This window comes from Trichosurus vulpecula, chromosome 4 (genome assembly GCF_011100635.1).
Source record: "Trichosurus vulpecula isolate mTriVul1 chromosome 4, mTriVul1.pri, whole genome shotgun sequence".
In the NCBI taxonomy this organism is placed as follows: domain Eukaryota; kingdom Metazoa; phylum Chordata; class Mammalia; order Diprotodontia; family Phalangeridae; genus Trichosurus; species Trichosurus vulpecula.
The window spans coordinates 166,393,264-166,414,964 of NC_050576.1; the positions used below are offsets into that span (position 1 = coordinate 166,393,264).

At 47.4% G+C, this 21,701-nt stretch overlaps 2 protein-coding genes across 2 annotated transcripts; both read right to left on the reverse strand.

Moving 5' to 3' along the window:
- Window positions 1-1,291: 1,291 nt before the first annotated feature.
- On the reverse strand, window positions 1,292-6,644 carry MRM1 (mitochondrial rRNA methyltransferase 1). Its single transcript, XM_036753273.1, has 5 exons — window positions 5,834-6,644; window positions 4,652-4,745; window positions 2,482-2,614; window positions 2,225-2,344; window positions 1,292-1,984 (listed from the first exon to the last, which is right to left on the reverse strand). The coding sequence occupies exons 1-5, from the start codon at window positions 6,424-6,426 to the stop codon at window positions 1,845-1,847; spliced, it is 1,080 nt and encodes a 359-aa protein (XP_036609168.1). The 5' UTR covers window positions 6,427-6,644; the 3' UTR covers window positions 1,292-1,844.
- An 884-nt stretch (window positions 6,645-7,528) lies between these two features.
- Window positions 7,529-17,822, reverse strand: DHRS11 (dehydrogenase/reductase 11). The gene is made up of 7 exons (XM_036757097.1): window positions 17,419-17,822; window positions 13,187-13,396; window positions 10,550-10,644; window positions 9,614-9,743; window positions 8,963-9,055; window positions 8,450-8,515; window positions 7,529-8,124 (listed from the first exon to the last, which is right to left on the reverse strand). Exons 1-7 carry the CDS (start codon window positions 17,650-17,652, stop codon window positions 8,083-8,085), a joined length of 870 nt encoding a protein of 289 aa, XP_036612992.1. The 5' UTR covers window positions 17,653-17,822; the 3' UTR covers window positions 7,529-8,082.
- Between the last annotated feature and the right edge of the window lie 3,879 nt (window positions 17,823-21,701).

Consider the following 21,701-nt stretch of genomic DNA (forward strand, 5'->3'; position numbering starts at 1 on the left):
AAGCCCAAATTCAGAATTCGGATTAATGAAATGACCAATCTTGATTCTAGGGGGCTGATAATGGAACATATGTCCCTCCGTGGAAATACCTTATCTGACATGGTTTTGGTAATTGTTTCTATTGGTCACAAGGAAGAGTTCTTTTGGAGTGGAGTGGTTGATTGGAAACTATTAGTAACACAAAATAATTTTCAAGACACTTAAAAATAAGAAAAAAAAAGGAGCGATCTACAAGCTAAGACCTCTCAATGGCAGCCCTTTTGGTTCTTGGTAAATAGAAGGAAGGGGAGACAAAGGGCATCCATGTCCACTTAGGCCTCCATTCTCCCAAAGCTTTGTGGGCTGAGGAGGATCTCCAGTGGGCTGGGCTCTGGAATGGGGCATCAGAGCAGCACACCAGAAGTAGGAGACAAAGAGCTCTAGCCCTACCCCTGAAACAAACAAGCTACTCGATCTTCTTTACGTCTCTGGGCCTCAGTTTCTTTCTCTGTAAAATGCTATTAAGATGAGGTCTCTTCTAGCTCTGACATTCTGGTAGGGGTCATTCTTCTTCTCCCTGTGCTTTTAGGCCCAGAGACCTTAGATACATCACCTCACCTCGCCGGGACTCAACCTTCCCATCTGTAGAATGGGGGTGGACAGCCTCTGAGTTGTGAACCTCTAACTCCATCCCCTGGCTTAGGATTAGGCTGATAACTTTAAGGCCTGCACAGCATGTTTTAGCAAGTGACATGACCTCATTTCATCCTCATAACAACCCTGAGAGGTGGATGCTGTTATAATTATCTCCTTTTTTCAGATGAGGAAACTTCACTTGTCTCAAGAAATAAACTGACTCAGCCAGCTAGTAAGTATTGGAGACAGAATTCGAACTGGGGTCTGCCTGACCCCAGGTCCAACTCTCTATCCGACTGTCAGCCAAACTGGCCAGTCCATGTAGCTCCTTCCCCCAGAGACAGACCCCGCCCCCCACCATACACTTACACACCTGAGCATCGCAGCAGCTCACCTTTACATAGCCCCACATCACATCAACCCTTCCAGGGAAGTGCCACCATTATCCTCATTTTACAGATGAGGACACTGAGGGACATGGGGTGTAGTGAACTGCCCAGTCGCCTACTTAGTGTCTGAAGCAGGATTTGAACTCAGGTCTTCTCGTGACACTACGTCTAACAGACTATCCAATGTGGCTAATAAAGTCCAGGCATTTGCCTTCCCCTTGTCCTCGGAGAAGAAAAGTGAGGCACGTTCTGTCCCACCCTCCCCACCAACAAAATGAACAAGTGGCTGCTGTCAAAGGAGTCTTCCAGCAAAGCTAGACAATACAGTGAATTCCCTCCCATCAGCTCCCATACTGAAAACCCCCAGTGTGGACTGCATTTGTTATCAATAAATGCACACTGGTATGGTTTGTGTGCGTGTGAACACAGCCACAAACACACACTCTCAAGGACTCAAACATACTTGGACTTGCCCGTGTACTCAATCACAATCAGTCAGCAAGTTCTCAGCTATCCTGACACACAAAGACAAAAGGGAAACAGCCCTTGCCCTCACAGCGCTTACATTCTATTGGGGAAGCCAACAGATACAAAGTGGCTGGGGCAAGGGCAGAGACGGCGCCTCTAGAAGAGGATCCAGAAAGGCTTCATTTCATGTAGGAGACAGAGGAACACGGGCCAAGTCTTGAAAGAATGACCAAACACAGATACACACATGTGCACAGTCGTGTCCACACAGGCAATCTGGAAGCAAGCAAATGCCCAAGATCCCAAACAGCTCCCCTCTGGTCTCTCTCTTCCTGATCTAGGCTCTGCATCCACAGTTGGTACCCATACCCTTCAGCCTTGGCTGGCTCTAGGTTCAAGTTCTTCAGAAGAAGCTGAGGATTCCTGAGAGTCACAAGCAACAGCACGTGTTTCCTTCTCAAGCAAATCTTTCTGTCCCTTCCTCTGGCTGATGATGGAATAGAGGAGGATCCCTGTACAACACAAAGAGGACAATGACTGGACTGGGGAAAGAAGAGAGGGAAAGGGGGAAAACTGGGGAAGATAAAAAGGAGAGAAAAGGGGAGGGGAACAAAAAGGAAGGGAGGGGAAGAGAGGAGGAGAGGGGATGAGAAAGGAGGTAGGGGAGGAGAGGGGAGGAGCTGTTTTTGTTTTTATATTCCCAGCACTTAGCCCAATGCCTGATACATAGAAGGGAGGTAAGGGAACCTTACCGGCAGCCACAGAGACATTCAAGGACTCCACTTCTGAGGTGAGCTCCCGCCCAGGTCTGATGGTTAGTAGAATATGGCACAAGCTTCTGACCTCCTGGGACAGCCCATAACCTTCATTCCCTATAGGGCAGAGATAGGGAGTCAGTACTGCCCACAACTTGAGCTTTGGAAAACCGGTACAGCAGGGAAGGGGTACAACAAGAGAACAGAGAAATGCAACTAGTATCTCATCTGGTAGCTGTACTCCTGTCACCTACCTAGCACCAGGAGAGTAGATCGGTCCCAGAGGAACTCTAGACAGCTGGCAACAGGGATGTCGGAGCACTGAGCAATCCCAGACTCTGCACAGCCCACAGTGCCAGCAACAAGCCAGCCCTGTTCAGCCTTAGCCTGGCAAAGGGAAGGAGGACAATGTGATTTCGTGATTCATCAGACTTTATCAGTAATACTATTTAATTAATCAACAAGCATTTCTCAAGAGCCTTCTATGTATCAGGCACAGGGCTAAGTGCAAGGAAGAGAAAGACAAAACGGCCCCTACTCTCCAAAAGCTTACACCTTAAGGACGGTGGAAGCACAAAGAGAGAAAACATGAGACCTACAGTGAGTTTTGTGTGAAAGAAATCAGGCTGTGGGCAAATAAGAAGGTAGAGAAGTTGGAAATTCCATCTCTACTGCAAGGTTCCTGGAATCTGAGGGAGATTTGCAAGAGACTTTTCTGCATCCTTCTCTACCATCCCCCTCATCACATGTAGCTGGTCCCTTCACTATTTCCCTAGTCTGGAACACTGGCTCCTCGAAGCCCTAACCTGGAGAATGGAAAGGGGGGCTGCTAAATATGGGACAACACTGCCTCCATGTGGCCAGCAAGAGAGTCGCAGTTAAAAACCCAGAAACAAAAATTGGGGAAAAGATTTTCAGGGGCCTATCAGCCTGATTTCTTCCCAAGGTCAAGTAGAATTCTGGTTTAAGATAGTCATGCACCAGCCAGACTGACCAAGGTCTCCAGGTAGGTTTAAGAAGAGACTCTGTGGGCAGTTTTTGGAAGAAGAAATCAAAGATATATCTAGTCATATGAAAAAATGCTCTAAATCATTACTGACTGGAAAAACACAAAACAACTTTTATTAAAATGCCTATCAGATTGGCTAAAATGACAAACGCTGAAGGAGGTGTGGAGAAACTGGGACACTGATACACTTGTTGGGATTGTGAACTGCTCCAACCATTTTGGAGAGCGATTTGGAATTATGCCCAAAGACATAAAATTGTATATAACCTCCGACTCAACAATTCCGCTATTAGGTCTGTTTCCCAGGGTGATTAAGGAAAAAGGAAAAGAATCTATATGTTCTAAAATATTATAGCAGCTCTCTTAGTAGTGGAAAAGAACTGGATGCCCATCAATTGGAGAAAATGGCTGAGTAAGTTGTGGGACATGATTGTGATGCAATATTACTGTGCTGTAAGAAATGATGAGATATTAGGAAAACATGGAAAGACTTGCACGAAATAATGAAAAGTGAAACAAGCAGAACCAAGAGAATGTTGTATACAGTAACAGCAATACTGTTCAAAGAGTAACTGTGAATAACTAAGCTATTCTGCATAATGTGAACGTTCAAATCAACCACAAGACTTATGAAGGACAATGCTATCCATCTCCAGAGAAAGAACTAATATATGGAAGTACATATTGAATAGTTCCATACATACACACACACACACACACACACACACAAACTGGGAACTCAAATTGTAACAAAAAAATAAAATATACAGAAAATTACAGAAAATTAAGTGTAAAAAAATGTGTTTACATTTTTTGCTTCCCCAGTGTCTGGAGCACAGTAGAAGCTTAACAAATGCTTGTTACATTGAACTGAACTGAATGGAATAAAATTGAGCTGAAGAGAGAGAGACAGAGAGAGAATGAGACATAGAGAGAGAGAAGCTCTATAGTCTGGGTACCCCTTTAACCAGAGCTCCAGGGGCACAGAGGCAATCTGCTTCTGGGATGATTGGATTCCTCCTTGGGAATAAAGAGAAGAATCCCAAACCATAACACTAGAAGGGTAGAATCATCTGGGACTAAGAAACTAATCCCCTTTGAAATCTAGAATGAAGTGCTAGCATTAACATTTGTCAATCTCAACTGCTCGGTTCCCCATTCCACTGGAGTTATAGCTAGACAAACAGTCAACAAGCATTTAGTAAGCTCTTACCAAGTGCCAGGCATTGTGCTAAGTGTGGTGGATACTAAAATAAAAAGAAAGGAAGAAAACAAAAGAAAAACAGTCCCTGCCCTCAAGGAGGTCACTTTTGAATGGGACAGATGACATCTTCCCAAACAGGTATATACAAAAAAAGAACAGATACAAGGTAAGCTTTGTGGGAAGTACACTAATCCACTCCACTACTAATTACCTTCAGCAAGCCTGGAAGATCATCAGTCGAAAAGACATCCATTACCTCCATGGCTCCTGCACTGGCTTTGCTAACCACAGGGGTCAAGGGGCAACTGCAAAGTTCAATTCCAATTAGACTCAACAAACATATGAGAAGCACCTACTATGCACAAAGCACTAGACAAAATTAAAACAGTACTAGCCCTCAGAGTTTGGATTCTTTGCCTGGGGTCCATGGATAGATTTCTCAAAGGAAACAATACTTATTTAGTATTTCCAGGCACTGTTTCCAGAGGACATATAAACTTGGATAGAAAAAATTATCTTGTTATGTCATACATATTATATATCCTATATCTTATTTTCACAAACCTTTGGTTTCCTTATAACTCTATGTATTTTATTTTATGCATTTGAAAACATGAACCTGAGAAGAGGTCAGTAGGCTTCCCCAGAATGCCAACGGGGGTCAGGACACAAAAAAGGCAGTGAAGACAAATGATCTGAGTTTGTATCTCAGCTTAAGTCGAACCTGTGTGACCTCGGCTATTTAGTCTCTCTGGGCCTCAGTTTCCTCACCTATTAAAAAAGAAGTATCATGATGAGTTATCAGGATACTGTGGGAAAAGGAGCTAGGTTCGAGTTAGGGGAGCTAGGTTCATATGAGGGACTCTCTCACTACCTGGGTGACTCTGGGTTGTTTCCTATCTGGAAAATAGAGAGAGTGGAACAGACGACCTCTAAGGTTTCTTCAAGCCCTAAAACTACAACCTAGGGAATAAATACATTTGAAGAGGAAGACAGCACTGATACAGGGAGGATCTGTTCCATACAGCCTCAAGGTATTAAACTGTAACCACAGGTTTTCCCCACTCTCCAGTTCCAAACTTGCTAAATTACTCTACACTCCTCCCAACTCACCTCAGGAAGCTTTAAAGAGAATTAATGTAATTTAGGGAGGAGCTGGGGGGAGAGAGTGGAGGACACAAACCACAAATGATCTAGGCCCACAAGAGGCAATCAGTTTAGGCTGATGGGCAAGACCCGCTCCGGTCGGAGTGGAGGCCACAGGCCAGAGGAGCTGGGGGGTGGTCTATCTACAGGTGGTCGCTGGGGTCCGGGGGGAGGTCAGGCGACTCGAGGCTGAGCAGGCAGGGTGGATGCTCCAAAGATGCTGGGGAAGGAGGCAGAGAAGCTCTACCTGTTCGTCTGGCTGGTAACGACCTTGTCCACGCCCAGAAAGTGTGCGGTGCGCAGCACGGCGCCCAGGTTTCGAGGGTCTTGGATGTGGTCCAGGATTAGCCACAGGCGGCGCGCCCCCGGTCCCTCTCCCGGCCGGTCCTGTCTGCCCTGCGGCCAGGCTTTGGGGAGTAGCGGGGTCACCTCCATGCACACGCCCTGATGAACCTGACCCCGGCACAAGGCATCCAGCTTCCGCCGCTGCATCGGCTGCACCGGGACGCCCAGAGCCTCAGCGGCTCGGGCCAGTTCGGCCCGCGCCCCGTATCCCGCGCCCCCCTCGTGGAGGAGGAGACGGGTCACACTCCGACGGCCGGCCCGCAGGGCAAGGGCACAGGGCGCCAGCCCGAACAGGACTTCCTGCCGCCGGACCAGGGGCAGGTCGTCCTCCCGGAGGCGAAGCAGCTCTGCACCCCCCGGCCGGGCCTCAGGCCGGGACCCTGCCTTCCAGGGGGGCCGCCTCGTGGAAGAGCCGTTCCGACAGAGGAGCGGGGCTGGGAGAAAGGCTAGAGCGCGCCGGGGAGCGGCCCCGGGGTGAGCCGCCAATCGCAGCATGTCCCGCACACTTGCCACCCGGCTGCAGTCAGATCTACGGTGCAGACAAAACAGTGACTACCCCTTTCCCGTCCGGGGGATCCGGCTTCTGGACCCCGAGGAGCGTAGAAGAACTAAGAGTCCCGGCTCGCCGCCGCGGCTTCGGGAGGTCCGGGGTCTACGGAAACTCGCGCGGCTAGCGAGGAGCAGCAGATAAGTCACGTGTATCGCACCCACGTGAGCGGCCTCCGCGCTCCGCCCCTCTCTAGCCAAGGCAAAGTAGGACTTTTGGCGCAACGTTAGCGGAGCCATCTAGCTCCGCCTGTGGCCTGTTTCCACAGCGCCACCTGCTGGGTCGGGGGAAGGGTGGAATAAGGGCCTGGAATCCTTGACCCCATCCGTCCTCCCCTAAACTTCACTGTTTGTAGGAAGATAGGGTTTCATTACCCCTGTAAAGCCAGACCTATAGTGCTCATGCTCACAGTGACCTGTGTCTCAGGATGGAGAGCTTTTAAAAACCATGGATAAGAAGGTCTGAGAAGTATTCTGGTGCCTCCCATCCCTTCCAGGTCGGTGAGAAGCTGAGAGGGGACTCCATAGGGTCCCAGCGACTCCTGCCTGTACCAACAAAATCTCAATCTCAATCTCTCTCAGTCTCTCTCTCTCTTTCTCTCTCTCAATCTCTCTCTCCCTTCTCTCCCTCCCGCTCCTGGGCCATTCAGCCAATTATTCTGCAGGGTTCCAGGGGGCATTGTATTTCTTTTCTCTAACAAGATCAAGACTTAGAAATGTATACCAAAGTTTCCTTCTAACATGGTTCTACCCTTTTTTTTTTTGAGCATGCTTAGCCTGCATCACCAGGGGTCCACATAGGGCTCCTTAAATTTATTGCTCACTTATACCCTTTTATTTCTTTCTATCACCAGCAGAGCAATCTGCCTCTGCCCCAACACCCCAGTCCCTCCCTTTCTCTCTTCCCCCAGCCCTAAAAGCCACAGAGCTACCCTGGGTGGAGGACCCCTCCCACTCAAAAAGCCATCTTAATATACTATAAACCCCTACCCCAGGGAAAGGAGTAAGTGGAAATAAATTCCCAAAGCCAAAAGTTTGTTTTTTCTCTTTTAATTCTAGAAGTGAAAACCTCTTGGGAGACAGGGCCTTGATGCTGTCCTGCTGCTGTGACCAGTGTGGAATAATCCCTCCAGAGCCCAGGGTCAGAGAAAAGAGAAGGAAGATGAGCAGGAAGAAAGGGAATAGAGAAAAAGGAAAGGAAGGAAGCCTGGAGCCACAGGTGAGGTCCTGCTCCCAGACCCTAGGGAGGAGGTAGAGTGAAGAGGGGCATCAGTAAGTACTGCTTCTGATCTTGGCCTCCTTCCCAAGGAGGAAAGGAGATCAAGTAAGAGGACAAAGCTCAATGAGCCCCAAACAATGAGTAAAGGGTAACAAATTAAGAAGTAAAATAGACAAGAACCACCCCACCACCCAGTTTTCATCTGTAAATCACATCTGCACATGAAACAATTTGACATTACAAAAAAAAATTGTTCTGTTTTGTTTTTTAGTCCTAGGGGCAGAAGAAGGAGATTGAGTCCAGGGATCAAAAATTAACACCTACAATCCAGATTTAGGAGCCAGGCAGTAGGGGTCCATGCCCCAGGCTCGGCTCCCAACCAGATGCTATGTCACCTGTTCCGTTGGCATCATCTGGATGTCTCCAATCTGCAAACAGTACAGTGGAGTGGGCAAGACTTAAGCTCTCTCCCCTATCCTCTACAACCCCAAGAAAAGGCTGTCTCCACAGCTAAAGCAAATTGCTGAGAATTGCCACACATACACACCCACCCCTCAGACCTCTAGTTTCACTTAGGGCTTTCTGTAAGTAGTTAATCTAACAATCCCTCTCTTCAATCCAGAGAGAAATCAGTATAGATATTACGTAAATGTGTTTCCCATTTGCATTATCTTTCCCAATCTTCTACTATGAAGTTATGGACAGTGATTCCCCTAAAGTCCCTAAAAGAGCAGTGGTCAGGTCTAGACTCACCTGGACATGTGGTGGGGTGCTGAGGACAAAGATGACGGCTTCAGCTACATCCTCAGGTTTGAGACACTGAGAGCATCAGGAGAAGGGATGAGAGACCATTTCTATTCCTACTCACCACCCCAATTCTCCCCTCCCCCATACACCTGTCCTCCTCTTCCTGACCTCAGCCCTTAGTCATGGAATGTCTACTGATTACAGGACTTGGCCATTCTAGTAAATGAAGCTTTTGGCTACTGGAATTTGTGGGGTTAGGAGGTCAGTGACTTGAAAACAGGATTGAATCAAATTTTTTTAGAGCTGAAAGATACCATCTAGTCCAACCCCCTTATTTTAGAGATGAGGGAAATGCAGCCCAGAGAGGTGAGGATTTGCAAAGTCACAGAACAAATCAGAAACAGAGCTGGGACTGGATGGAATCCAGGTGGCCCAACTCCCAATCCAAAACTCTCTGCATTGTACCATGAGACCTTGTCCTCTCCCCTATGGCTCAGTGTCCAGCCCTTCAGATCCCACCTTGATGTGCTCGTAGATCTCAGCTGCTTTCACAGGGTTGCTGTCATGAAGTTTGAAGGCGAATCCTGTCTCCACCAACCCAGGGGAGATGCACTGGAGGGGCAGAGGGTACCTGCTCAGGGGATAAGCCTTCATTTCTACTATTCCTCCCTCTCCCATTCCCAATCCCACGTGAGGGAAAGAAAATCAGCAAAAAAGAACAATCCATGATGAAAAGTCCATAGTGAGGGCACATGAGCCCAAGAGATGAAGAAAGACCATAAACTGCCTAGGGTACAGAAATGACTACTCACTGTCCAGCAACCCTTGCACCCTCTATAAGGAACATCAAATAGTAATCTACTCTCTAATGATCATGTCAGCCACAACCCAATCCCATTCCATCCAAGACGCCTTCTTGATGCAACCCTGCCCCAGGTCCTCCCTTCTGCCTCAGAGCCTTGTCTGGTCATTTTGTCTTGGATCACAGAGGAGAAAACCAAGGCTTACATCAGGGCCATGAAAACAGCAGAGACAGGAAGAAACCCAGAACTTCTGTCTTATTCCCCACCACAACTGAATGCCTTGTGCATTGAGCCAGGAGAAATGTACTCCCTCTAAGGTGGAGGTTCACCCGCCTCAAATCCCCCCTTGGGGCAAGTGTTCCCTCACTGTGGCTCGGATGTGAGTATTGGCCTCTCGCAGCTCCTGCCGCACTCCCTCAGTTAGTGCCGTGATGGCAAACTTGGTTGCACTGTAGAAATGCACATCAGACTGGGCTAGCACCCGGTGACCCAACATGCTGTAGAGGAAGGGTGAAATCAAGGTATGAGAGGGGAGTCTGGCCCTATCTCACAACTATCCCCTTCAATGCCCTTCCCTGGACTGCTCCTCCTCAGTTATTCTGCCCTCTTCTGTAATATGTTGACTCATTCCTAAGCTTCTCTGCCCTCTCCTCATCCCTTCACCTCTCTTTCAACTCTACCTGAAATGTCCTTCCCCATCAATGGCCATTCATAGGATCACAAGATTTAGAGATTCAGCCCAGGGATTCTTAACCTGGCTTGTGTCAAAGACCCTTCTCAAAATGTTTTTAAATAATGGAAGGAAATGTTCAATTTCAGTTAGCAGCTAGTGAAAATAAACATGTAATTTTTTTCCCCATCCAAATTCTTAAACCCTCTTCTATCCATGGGCCCCTTGGGGAACCCCTAGGTCATGAACAGAATCCTGATCTAATGCAAGCCTTTCATTTTACAGATGAGGAAACTGAGGTCTGACATCAGGGGACTTGCCTAGGGCTACACAGCTAGCAGAGTTGGGATCTGAACCCAGGTCCTCTGAATCCAACCACTACTACCGTGCTGCCTCTCAATTCTTCCTATTATTTGAGCAGCTCCTGCGTCTACCCCTTCAAGGAAACATTTCCAGACTATGACTGGCCCAGGAACTCCCTCCAAATCTTGCTGACAGCTTACCCCATTCATATCAATGACATAAATACTACTGCTTTCTTCTCAGACATGTTTTTTGGTCTAATCTAATAGTTTAACATCACAAAACAATGGCATTGAATCATGCCTGCATCATCACCCATCCCTCATTCACCTGTTGATGTTGATAATGTGTCCATCATCCACACTCCTCTCCCTCATGGACTGGTATGCCTCCCGGGTACAGATACTGACAGCCAACACATTCACCTGCAGGCGAGGATCAAGGATAGAGAACTGAGAAGTCCAACCAGCAATATTTTCGGGTTGAACCAGTCCAAGCTAAAACTGAAGGAGCTTGAGAGTGCCGAAGGGGAAGGAGTAGGGAACTGGGACAATCATGTGCACTTTTTGGAATTTTTTTCTTCCCAAAACTGTTCAAAGCCATAGGAACTGGGAGATGGGGGAAAAGGAGATTTACTTTCTCTTGCATTTCTTTTTAATGTCAGAGGTGGTATGTTAACCCGAGCATGCCAGGCCCCAACTCCTAATTCTATCCATGGAGCCTCACAGCATTGTATGTATTTTTTACAGAAAAGCTAACAAGCAAGCAAACTGGGTGATAACTTAGAAATGAAGACCTGAAATGTTTGCATCACGTCCTGCCCTAACCCCTTCTCAAGCTGCTACTCATCTCCAGAAAAAAAAAGTGTGTTCTGTATTCTGCCATCAAGGAATCTGCCTGAATCCTACAATAGATGGAGGAGCAGGACAACTCCAGACACAGCAGAAGACTTTGGCTCCTCTTCGTCTCTGTCTCTGTTCTTTCCGTCTCCTTCTGAAATAGCGTCTCATTGGTGATGAAGAGGACAGCAAGAACCATACTAGTGACAAAGTCTTGGAGGCCAAGGAACCAGGAAACTTCCCTGCCGCAACTACCCAGGGACCTCTACGAATGGGTTTGCCCAGATCTGCTACAATAGCCCATTTTGGCTTCCAATCTATATATCATAGCTTCGGTACTGGGGCATCTCCTACTAAATGCCTTGCTCATTACTTCTGATGGCACTAGCCCTGTCCTTCATTTCCAGGCAGTTCACCTGGTATCAGAACGAGGAACTCATGATAAACTTAGCCTACTCTCCCTCTGGCCCCAACTTTCCATACCTCCTACTATCATTTTCCTTAAAGAAATTCCTGGGACATGGAAAAGATAGGTAAAAGTAGGGATCTCAGGAAGATAAGAATTAAGACAATTGACCATCTCAAAGGGTTTACCCACCCATGCATATAAGAGACACGGGCTGGCAGCCTTGTCTTCCTTTTGGCTCCTCCTCTAGCCTATCTACATGCTATCCCACCAACCCCATGCTCCTGGCCTAACTATGAAGTTGAACTAGCTTGGAGCAGGGAAACCCCAGGAGACCCAAGGAATTACCTTTCTGGCTCCAACAAGCCCACATGCCCCTGACCTTACTTGTTCTAGCAAAGTGGGGCACTTCCAGAATCTCCATTCTCCAAAGAAAACAGCAGGTAAGGAATCGGCTGTGCTGTGGCCCCACCAGGCTCACTGCCCATGGATAGAGATAAGCCTTTCACCAGTTCTTCACGTCTCTCCTCACAGGGAGAGAAGCAACTGGGTAGGAGGAGATTAGATGTTTCTCCTTATCAGGTGTCAGACATAAAGCCTCAGGAACAGAACACCCATAGTGTGAACCTGCTTCAACTCCCAGTGACATGAGGAGATGAGGCATGTATGTCAACGGGGGGGGGGGGCCGCAGGGGTGGTGCTCTGCCCTTCTGAGACTTCGACCACTGTGCTTTGTACTGGGCAAACATGAAAACAACATAAACCCCAGACCTAAGCAAAGAATGAGTCCTGAGCAGGCCAAACAGAATCCAAGGGAAATTTGTTTTAAATAACGGTAATAATAATCACTAGATCAGGGACGGAGATGGGAAAGACGGGCTGACATCAGAAAGGTGGGGGAGGGAGAACTGGCAGGTGAGGAATCATGAGACCATAGGACTCACCCAGAATCCCTCAGGGCCCGGTTAGAAGTTGTATCACCTAACTCCCAGGACTCTGCTCTTTCTACTCCACCAAATGCCACGTTCCCTCTTGTCAACAGAAATGGAATAAAGGTTTGGGGGAGGGAGAATCTACTTCCTTGTATATAGTACTTAATCCTTCAAAGGACTTCCACATATATGCTCTTATTTGATATTGTGATAACACTGTGAGTTAAGAATGGTGTCCCTCTAGCAGAGAGCCCTGAAAAAAGCAGGCAATTATAAAGTGTTCATTGAGATAAATTGTATATACATATCTGTGTGTGTGTGTATATATATATAGATTCATATTTTATGTACATATACATATATATATTTTAAGAAGAGGAAAGCAGGTACTCATAGAGGATAAGACCTAAGGTCATACAGCTAGCTACTGGCAGCTGCTGGGAAACAGAACAGAGAGCTTCTAATTCCTAGGCTGCTGCTTTTCCCGGGAGGCAGTGATATTTTCCCAATCTTAATAAACTCTCAAGAAATAGATATACAGCCTAACTCCAGGGTCAAAAAGGAAGCAGTAAAGCTAAATATGGTAGTTAACTGGAATGAGGGAATGAGAGGGATTATTAAATTTCCTTCTGTAGAGGGACATATGACTTCACTAGGGCCTCATTTAGTAAACCCTGGTCCTGAATCATCCACTCCAAGAAGTTGACTGTCCCACAGCATACTCCACCCTCTAAGTGAGCAGCGTTCTTCCCTCCCACCGCCCACCCCTTACAAAAGCTACAACTCTTACATTCAGCATATCTTTCCAACCACTGGTATGGCCACTGAGTAGGGGCTCAGGCCGGGCCAGGCCAGCATTGTTGATGCAGATATCCACACCCTCATGTTGAGTTCGGACAGCTGAGAACATGGACAGAATGTCTTCCTCTTGGGACAGATCACATTTGTAGGGGACCAGAGTCCCTGGGTAGCCAGCACTCTGACACTCGGCAGCCAGTTGCTAAGGATAAAGAGAAGAAATCTGGTCAGGGGACTAAAAGATCTGAGATGTTAAGTTCTCTCTCTGTCAAGTCACAACTCTCTCATCCTACTCCTTCAAGCATAATCTAGCCAGCCCCTGCCACAAAAGACTACTTTACCCCAAACACCAGATGGTCCACTGTCTGGGTGACGGAGAGAAAGAGACAGAAGTGAAGCTGGGTCCTAGTGCCAGGCCTCAGCACCCCAATCTATAGAATGGGGAGAGAATCTACCAAACCTCCAATTGTAAGGAGCAAAGATCCAGCATAGAAGGTGTAGGTAAGGGTGGCAAGCATGTCCAGGAAAAGAATGATGTCTGTCTCTATCTAGAAACTCTTATCCCCCACCCAGCACTCTAGCCAAGAAAGTCACTGAGCCAGTAAAGCCAGAGCTCCTAATCCCTACCCTGACAGGTTTGGAGCTACTGTTCCTACCTACCACTAGAGCTGCCAGAGAGGTGCTTCCAATTACCTTGGTCATAATGGAAAGGGAAGGAATGATGTCCAGAAAGTTTGCTCAAGATTTCTCACAGATTTTTAAATCAGGAAGGAGAGGGCTATCCCTAGCCTCAGCTCTCCAGCCACCCACTGCCATGCCAGACCTAATCTCCCCTCCCCAACAGGAAGTGCCAAGTTCCCTGTATATATTCTCCCTCTTCTCTCCCCCTTCAAGCCCTTCAAGCTTTTTTCTTGGGATCGTAAGGTAGGTGACCTGGTGACATGAACACATCTGCTTGTGAGGCTCCCTGCAAGCTCTTGCTCCCCCAGGGAGGGTATAGAGTATCCATTCTGCAGCTAGAGGAGTTTCAAAACAGTAGGGAACCCTGAAACAGAGACACTAGGGAGAGAGGCCAAGACAGATAATGTAGAACCAGACAGACAAAGAAAACCTCTAGGACCCTGTGACACTGCACAGAAACTATCCATGAGGTGCAGCAGCAGAAAGAAAACAATCTGGTAGCTGGGGGTGGGTAGTGCACATCCACTATGTGCACCTGAGCTCTATTAAAGACATGAGGGTGCTGGCCCCAATCCAGCTTAGCCATCTGCCAAGACCTAATAGCTCCCTTCCCTTCCCACCAATAAAAGAACCTGTAATCACATAATTCCTATGGCTCGGAAGCAGCTTCCATCTCCTAATCTTACCAGGTACAGGGGCCTCTTGCCAGAAAGCTAGACCCCAGACAGTCCTATGGAGAAAGCAGGCACTGGCTTTAAAAAAAAGAAAAGCCAAGTTCTAGGTGAAGAAGCAGGTGTTTGCAATGGAAACTCTGCCTCTCCTCCATACCCATCCTCCTCCCCAAAATAAAATTCAAACACACAAGCCATCCCTCCTTCTCTAGACTCGGAATGGACAAGTCCAAAATCCTTTCCAACTTAGGACTCCAGACTTCAGTCCTGGAGGAAAAAGGAAGGAGGCCAAAATTCTGTGGGAAAGAATTTGGATGAAGGGGTGATGGAAATTCAGTCCTTATCATTGCCTTCCTATCACCCAACCTAGCTTTCTGTATCTCTCCAGAAATCTCAAATAATTTCATTTGCCTGTACCCAGAGGTATTGTACAGAGGCTGAAACAAAGACTATATATCCTGGAGTTTATTTGGTTAGACTGAAAGCCTATCTGGAACTCAATGACTGGCTTCCCTGGGGTTGTTTGGTCCTGAAGGGTGTCATGGGGCAAGGGACAGAAAACTGGCTATGGGGTAGTGAGCTCCAGATGTCTAGTGACCAGCCTGGCCCTCTAGACACCAGGCTATACTGCCCAGCCACAGGGCTGGGACTGAGTCCTAAGCTGCTAAGAGCTGGCTGGAATGGAGGGGGAGGATAAGGCAAAGGATAGGTGGAGCCAGGTGACCTTGAGAATATCAGAGAAGCTATAAAATGAATCTGAGGCCAAGGACTCTGCCCAAGAGAGTGATAATCTTCTTTCTCACAGACCACACCAGATCTCCTCTACACTTTCCTGATAGGGACTTTGAACAGAGGGAAAGCCCTTCAGCCAAGCACTAGCCCACAGGACCTGAAAGAAACAAGACTGTTATCTACCATAGAAACTACCTCTGTCCCTGTACCCTGCTTGCTCCATCCTGCACTCATTTCTGAACACTTGATATCCATAACCCCAGTGTCCACCTAGCTTTGTTGAGAGGTAAGGAAGAACCTAGGAGTTAATATGAGTCTCTTCCTTGGGGTTCACATATTTAAACCTTAATTCAATATAATGTGATATATAGGACAGTGTAAATGACAGACATATTCCTAGTCTCCTGGCTCCATAAAAGATAAATAAACTGTCATGTAATCCATCCAAGTTGGGATTGGGAAGGAGATAATTCACACAGGAATCTTTTCCATGCTAAAGGCTCTTTAGAGAAGGCAACACCCTGACCTGTTCTTGCTCCTCTCATTCCTATGTCTCCCAACCCAAAATCATAATGGTTATTAATTACTGTAATTGGTTTAAGGCCCTTGAGAAGCACAAATACATTCCAACTGGAAGAGGGTGAAGGATGGGGAAGGAGAATGCCTCTCAAACTGACTCCCTAGATCCTTGTCTGGAATAGTAAATCAAGAAATGAAATGAACACCCCTTCTTCACCCACCTCTCCTCAAATATCTGACAGTTTCTTTTTTTCTCTCTCTTCTTGACTTCCCAGTTGACTAATGTTCTCTTACTCTTCCCCTTCTCTTCTGCTCTAAATCCAGAGAAGGCAAGCTATCTGGGTGAAATGCTAGAGGTCAAGGATCCCATCAGTGTAGATGTCCTGGGGGTAGGATCAAGATGATACCTGGAGGAAGTACCAGGTTTGGGAATGATAATATTTTTAGGCAGGCTATGGGGTTCCTAGCCTTTGATAGCCACACAGGCAGTTTCCAACCAACTCTGATTATCTCCCTCATGGATCATCCTACTTCCTCTAGGACTGGGGTTCTTTCCATTTTTTGTGTCCTAGTTCCCCTCTGAAAGTCTGGTGAGACTCTTTCTCAGAATCACCCTTTGAGTACCCCAGCTCCTAAAAACTCCAGGGCCAGTCCAGCTCTCCCACTTGTCAGCCTCCAAGCTTCCCATCATAGCTCTGCCCCTTTCCAGATCCCCAACCCCAAATCCCTGGGAATATTGTTCTGTCCCGCAGCTCCCTCAAAGATCGAGGCACCACAAAGCTTCACTATCACCTCCTCGCCAAGATCATAATCCCCAACCCCTCAGCACTGAAAAGCTCACAGAAACCCTGTAACCTCAACCCCTACTATTAGAGCCCAATAACACACAATAAAAATATACTAACAGACTGCACATGTATAACCTTTATCAAATTGCTTGCCTTCTCAATGAGGGGGAAAGGGAGAGGAGATCAGAGGAGAAAGAGGATAGGAGAAAATTTAGAACTCAAAATTGGAGGGAAAAAAAAGGTTAAACGTTCTTTTTACATGTAATCAAAAAATATTAAAATTTTTAAAATACACTAACAAAACATACGAAAAAATACACTCACAAAATCTCCACGTTCATTGTCCCCACCCACAAGAGGCATCCCAAATTCCCACTGATCACAGCCCCCCCCCAGATATCCACAATCACAGGCTCCTGAGACATCCCTGAACCTGAAATTTCTCACTATTACAACCCAACACACACATCCATTTCCACTACCACGGCACCCTCAAACACAAAATCTTCATGGTCACAATCCCCACCCACACAAGGCACCCCAAACTCCCACTGATCACAGCCCGTACCTCTTCTGCCCTGCAAACATCTTCAATCAAGCCTCCTGAGAGACCCTTATACCTAGTCCAGCTCCACCTAACACATTCATAAAATCTCACCCCCTGAGAGCACCCCAAATTCTCACCGATCACAGCCTCGACTCCTCTGCCAACCCCATCCCCACAACTCCAGCACCTCCGGCTCACAGCCCCACCCCCCACCCCCAACACACTCGCACACCCCCTCGGCGGTCCCAGCCCCGCCCCCCCAGGGCGCCCCAAGTTCTCCCGGTACCTCGATGTTGCTCACGGTGCGGGCGCACCCCACCACCTTCAGTCCGCGCTGCACCAGGGCTCGGGCCACGGCCGCGCCGATGCCGCAGGAGGCACCCGTCACTAGCGCCAGCCGGCCCCGCCAGCGCTCCATGCTGGGGATGCTTGATTCCCTCAGATCGCAGCCGGCCACGCCTACCCAGGGCCCGGGCCCCAGCAACAGTCCCGCCTTCTCCTCCGGCGCTAGGGAGTCCATCTTCCCCAGGCCCGGCGACCGACTCGACCTCTCGGCTCCGCTCAGATGCCTGCCGACCCTCACTCAGTCGGTCGGCCAGTCAGCCGTCACTCCGGCCCGGTCCGGCCCAGCCTGCCCTGGCCGCTGCCCTGTCCACGCCCCGCGCCTCCCACCGTCTCCCCGCCCCGCCCCCTCCGACCATAAGCTCCGCCCCCAGCACGAGGTGGAAGGAGCCGTCGGCCTCGGCCCGGCCCCGCCCCTCCTGAAGCTCCGCCCCCAGCGCGAGAAAAAGGCGTCGCCAGCTTCGGCCTAGCCTCGAGCACAGTTCCGGACCGAGGTGTCACGGCACCGACCCTCCTGTTCCCAGTCCAGTTCCGTGCCTGGACACTTTGGACCCTTACGCCGCCCCCAAGGGCTGTGGGACGTGGGGGCAAAGGTTTTGCCTGTCTGCTGATCTAAAGCCAGAAGGGGTGGAGATGGGGAAGGGGTTCTATCGCGAGGACTCGAAAGTACTTCCGAGGTCATCAGGTCCAAGCCTTTGGACCTGATGGACTTTACACAAGAGGAAACTGAGGCCCGGAGAGGGGAAGCGACTTGCCCAGGGTCATAGAGGTCACATTGGTGAACATTAAGCCAAGGTGCATCAACATTCAGTGGGAGTCTGACGGTGGCAGAACCCGGAATTTGAACCCGGGCTCCTCTACTCCAAGTTCAGTACACCCGAGTGAGCGTTCAGCAAACTTACTCATTAAACATTCATTTAAGAAGCAGCTAAGCGGTGGATAGAGAATTGGACTTGGACGTAAAAAGACCCGAGTTCAAATCCTGCCCCAACATAACCCTGGGCAAATCAGTTCATCGCTGCCTGCCTCAGTTTCCACTTCTGTAAAATGGGAATAGCAATAGCACCTACCTCCCGGAGCTGTCATTTGAAAATCAATTGAAACGACTTGTAACGCGTTTTGCAAACCTCTAAAGTGCCATGTAGATGCTAGCTATTTCAGTTAATGCGAACATATATCAACATTCAATATGAAAGTATCCGACCTGAAATTCGAACTCAGGTCCTTGGACTCCAACTTCAGTAGGACAGTTGCCACTCTTTCTGCTATGGGAGAAGGGAGGAGAAAATGTTCTACAGAAATCCTCTCCGCCTTCCCCTATGACAGAAGGAAGGGACAAGCTGAGCGTTCTTCTCTAGGGATCTTCCTGGGGTGGGGGTCCAGAGAGAGAAGATAGCACGTGGGGAGCCATGTTGGGGTGTGAGGCTGGTACGAGTGATCATCCCACTTTGCCTTGCAGGCTTTTAGAGAGAGCCTCTGGTTCTAGGGCTTTGGGAAGATGGGAGGAGGGTTCTAATGGACAAGAGGTGAGGGATGTAGAGGAAAAAAAAAACTGCTGCACTTGAAATCTGGAGTCCTATGGGTTCTGATGGCTGGCCCTGACTGAGTAATTGTCAGTCACTTCTCAGTTTCATCTGTAAAATGGAATAACTCTAATGCCTACTTCATAGGTTGTGCTTAAAGCTTTTTTTTTTTTTAAACCAGAAAGTCTTTAAGGGTTATCTATTATTCGTAGGTTCTTTTTTAGAGTGGGTGAAGCACTAGAGAATGGGAAAGGGAGCCCTACATTCAAATATCCACTCTAATACTTACTCTCTGTGTGAGCTGGGTATCGGAGCCTCATTTTCTGTATAAAATGGGAGAGCTGGATGGTTGATCTCTAGGGTCCTCAGACAGCTCTGGATCTGTGAATAGGAGAGCCCAAGCCTTTCTTCTCTTCCTCTGTATGCTTTTCTGCTAAGGCACTTCCTCTGACCTCCTCCTAGGAGAAATCAGCCAATGTCTAAAGGAAGGTAGAAGCATCCCCACTTCCAGCCTCCAGTCTTCTCTCCCGAGGAGGGTGGAGTAAGTGAAGAATCAAGGCCATAACTGAAAACACTCTGGCATTTGTTTTAGGACCAGGAATCTCTCTCCTAAAATGATGAGCCCTAGCCTGTGGGGTGGAATTAGGTAGTCTTCAGCTGCCCTCTACATAAACGGGAAATGTGCCACAAGGGAGACTAAGAGGCAAAAAGCAGGTTGTTGGATTCCTAAGCTTGTGCTTCATCTATTTATCCAGCTCACTCCTTGCCTTCCCTTTCCCCTTCGCCCTCCCCACCAAAAACTCTTTACAATCAGAAGGCAGTAAAGGGCCAGAGTGGTGCTCAATTTGCATTCCAATTTTCAATAGCTGAAGGTGATATCCCATCAAAGGGATGTTTGATAGATGAGGATGAATGATTGGTTATTCATTCAACGAACATTCCAAATGAACCTACTGCAAAATTCAAGAGAGGGAACATCTTGTGCTAAGCACAGGGACAGATGCAACCTTTGGCATGTAGATGCCAGTAGTGGATAGAAGAGAGATAATGCACTGTCTGTCACATGCATTAGAGAGTTGCAAAATAGAGCTGTCTTGTCTAAGGTCAATATCGAAGGATCAGGGAAGGCTTTGCGAAAGAGTGATACTTGAGTTCAGCCTTAAAGGATAGATAGGAATGCTGAAGGCAAAGGGAGTAAAGAAGGGAATTAATTCCCATTGGAAGGGAATGTATGAAAAAAACATTTATTAAGCATTTCCTATGTTCCTATTATACCATTGAGGGTATAAATACAAAAGTAAAGACAGCCTTGTACTCAAGTACCTTACATTTTGATGGGGAGGGGGGGCATGTAGCGGAATGGTGGCCAGGGATGGGGCAGTTTGGTTCTGAACATTGCTAGATGGGACCATACGGTAGTAACACCAGTAATAGGGATGATTAAGACTCAGCTCACATCCCAGAGTTGTTTCCAGGATAAAATAAAATACTTGTAAAGTGCTTTGCAAACCTCAAAATGCTATATTTACACTGTATATATCTTATACATACATAGTTATTTACATGTCTCCCCCTCACCCCATCCCCATGAGAATGAGATCCTTGAGAGCAGGGACCACGTTCTTGACTTTCTTTGAATATTCAATGATTATCATAGTTCCACGTATATATATATATATATATATATATGTATTGCTTAATAAATGCTTGTTAACGCATGTTAATTCATGGTTCAGGATCTCAAGAAATGGAGAAGGTGGAAGGAAAAAGTATGCTTGTTGCAGGGCTAGATGTGAGTGAAGAGGGCTAGATGTGAGTGAAGAGATGGTAAAGGAGAAAAGGAGATGACCTGAGAGAAGGGAATGAAGTGAAGCGTTCCTGAAATAGTGCTCCAAAAGAGGCAGGCAGTAATATAAAGCATGTGACCCCGGGGGAGAACTTCCTCCAGGGCGTGGTCCCTGGTGTGGATGGGTGGCCTGAGACAGGGAAGGAACCTCTGAGGTCAAGGAATCAGTCCAAGCCAAATCTCGCCAAGAATTCCATCTATAACTTTAAGAAGTGATCACCCCACTTTCCCTTGAAGGCTCTTAGGGAGTGGGAACTGAAGGTCTTCGGGGGCAACCTATTACTTTCTTTTAGAAATGTTTTTCCTTAGTCTTTCTGTTATTCCATCCTTCTGAATTCTGTTCCCTGAAGCTAAACAGAATAAGTCTTTCAATTTAAATCTCTCTTTCCTTCATATACTTGAAGGCAGAAATCAAGTCTCCTCCCTCTCCCAACCAGATTTTACCTTCCCTAGGAAAAATATTCCCAGTTCTTCCTACTGATCCTTGTAAGGCATAGTCTCAAAACTCATCACAATCAATCCACAGGTATTTATTGAGCACCTTAATATGTGGCCAAGCCCGGTGTTTCTCATGGGTTTGCAGAGACAAAAACCAACCAGTCCCAGCACCCAGAGAATTTCCATTCTATCTGAGGAAACAACACATGCACATGTTAGTACATTAGATACATATATGTATATATATAATACACATATATACAATAAATACAAAGTCATTTCTGGAGGGGAGATACTGGAAACTGGGGAGGCGACGAGAGATTCCATGTTTCTAAGGCATAGGCAAATAAGTACATTTTAGGCTCTGTGCAAAGCTTTATACAAAGGTGGCACATAGAATGTTGGGTATGAAACAATGAG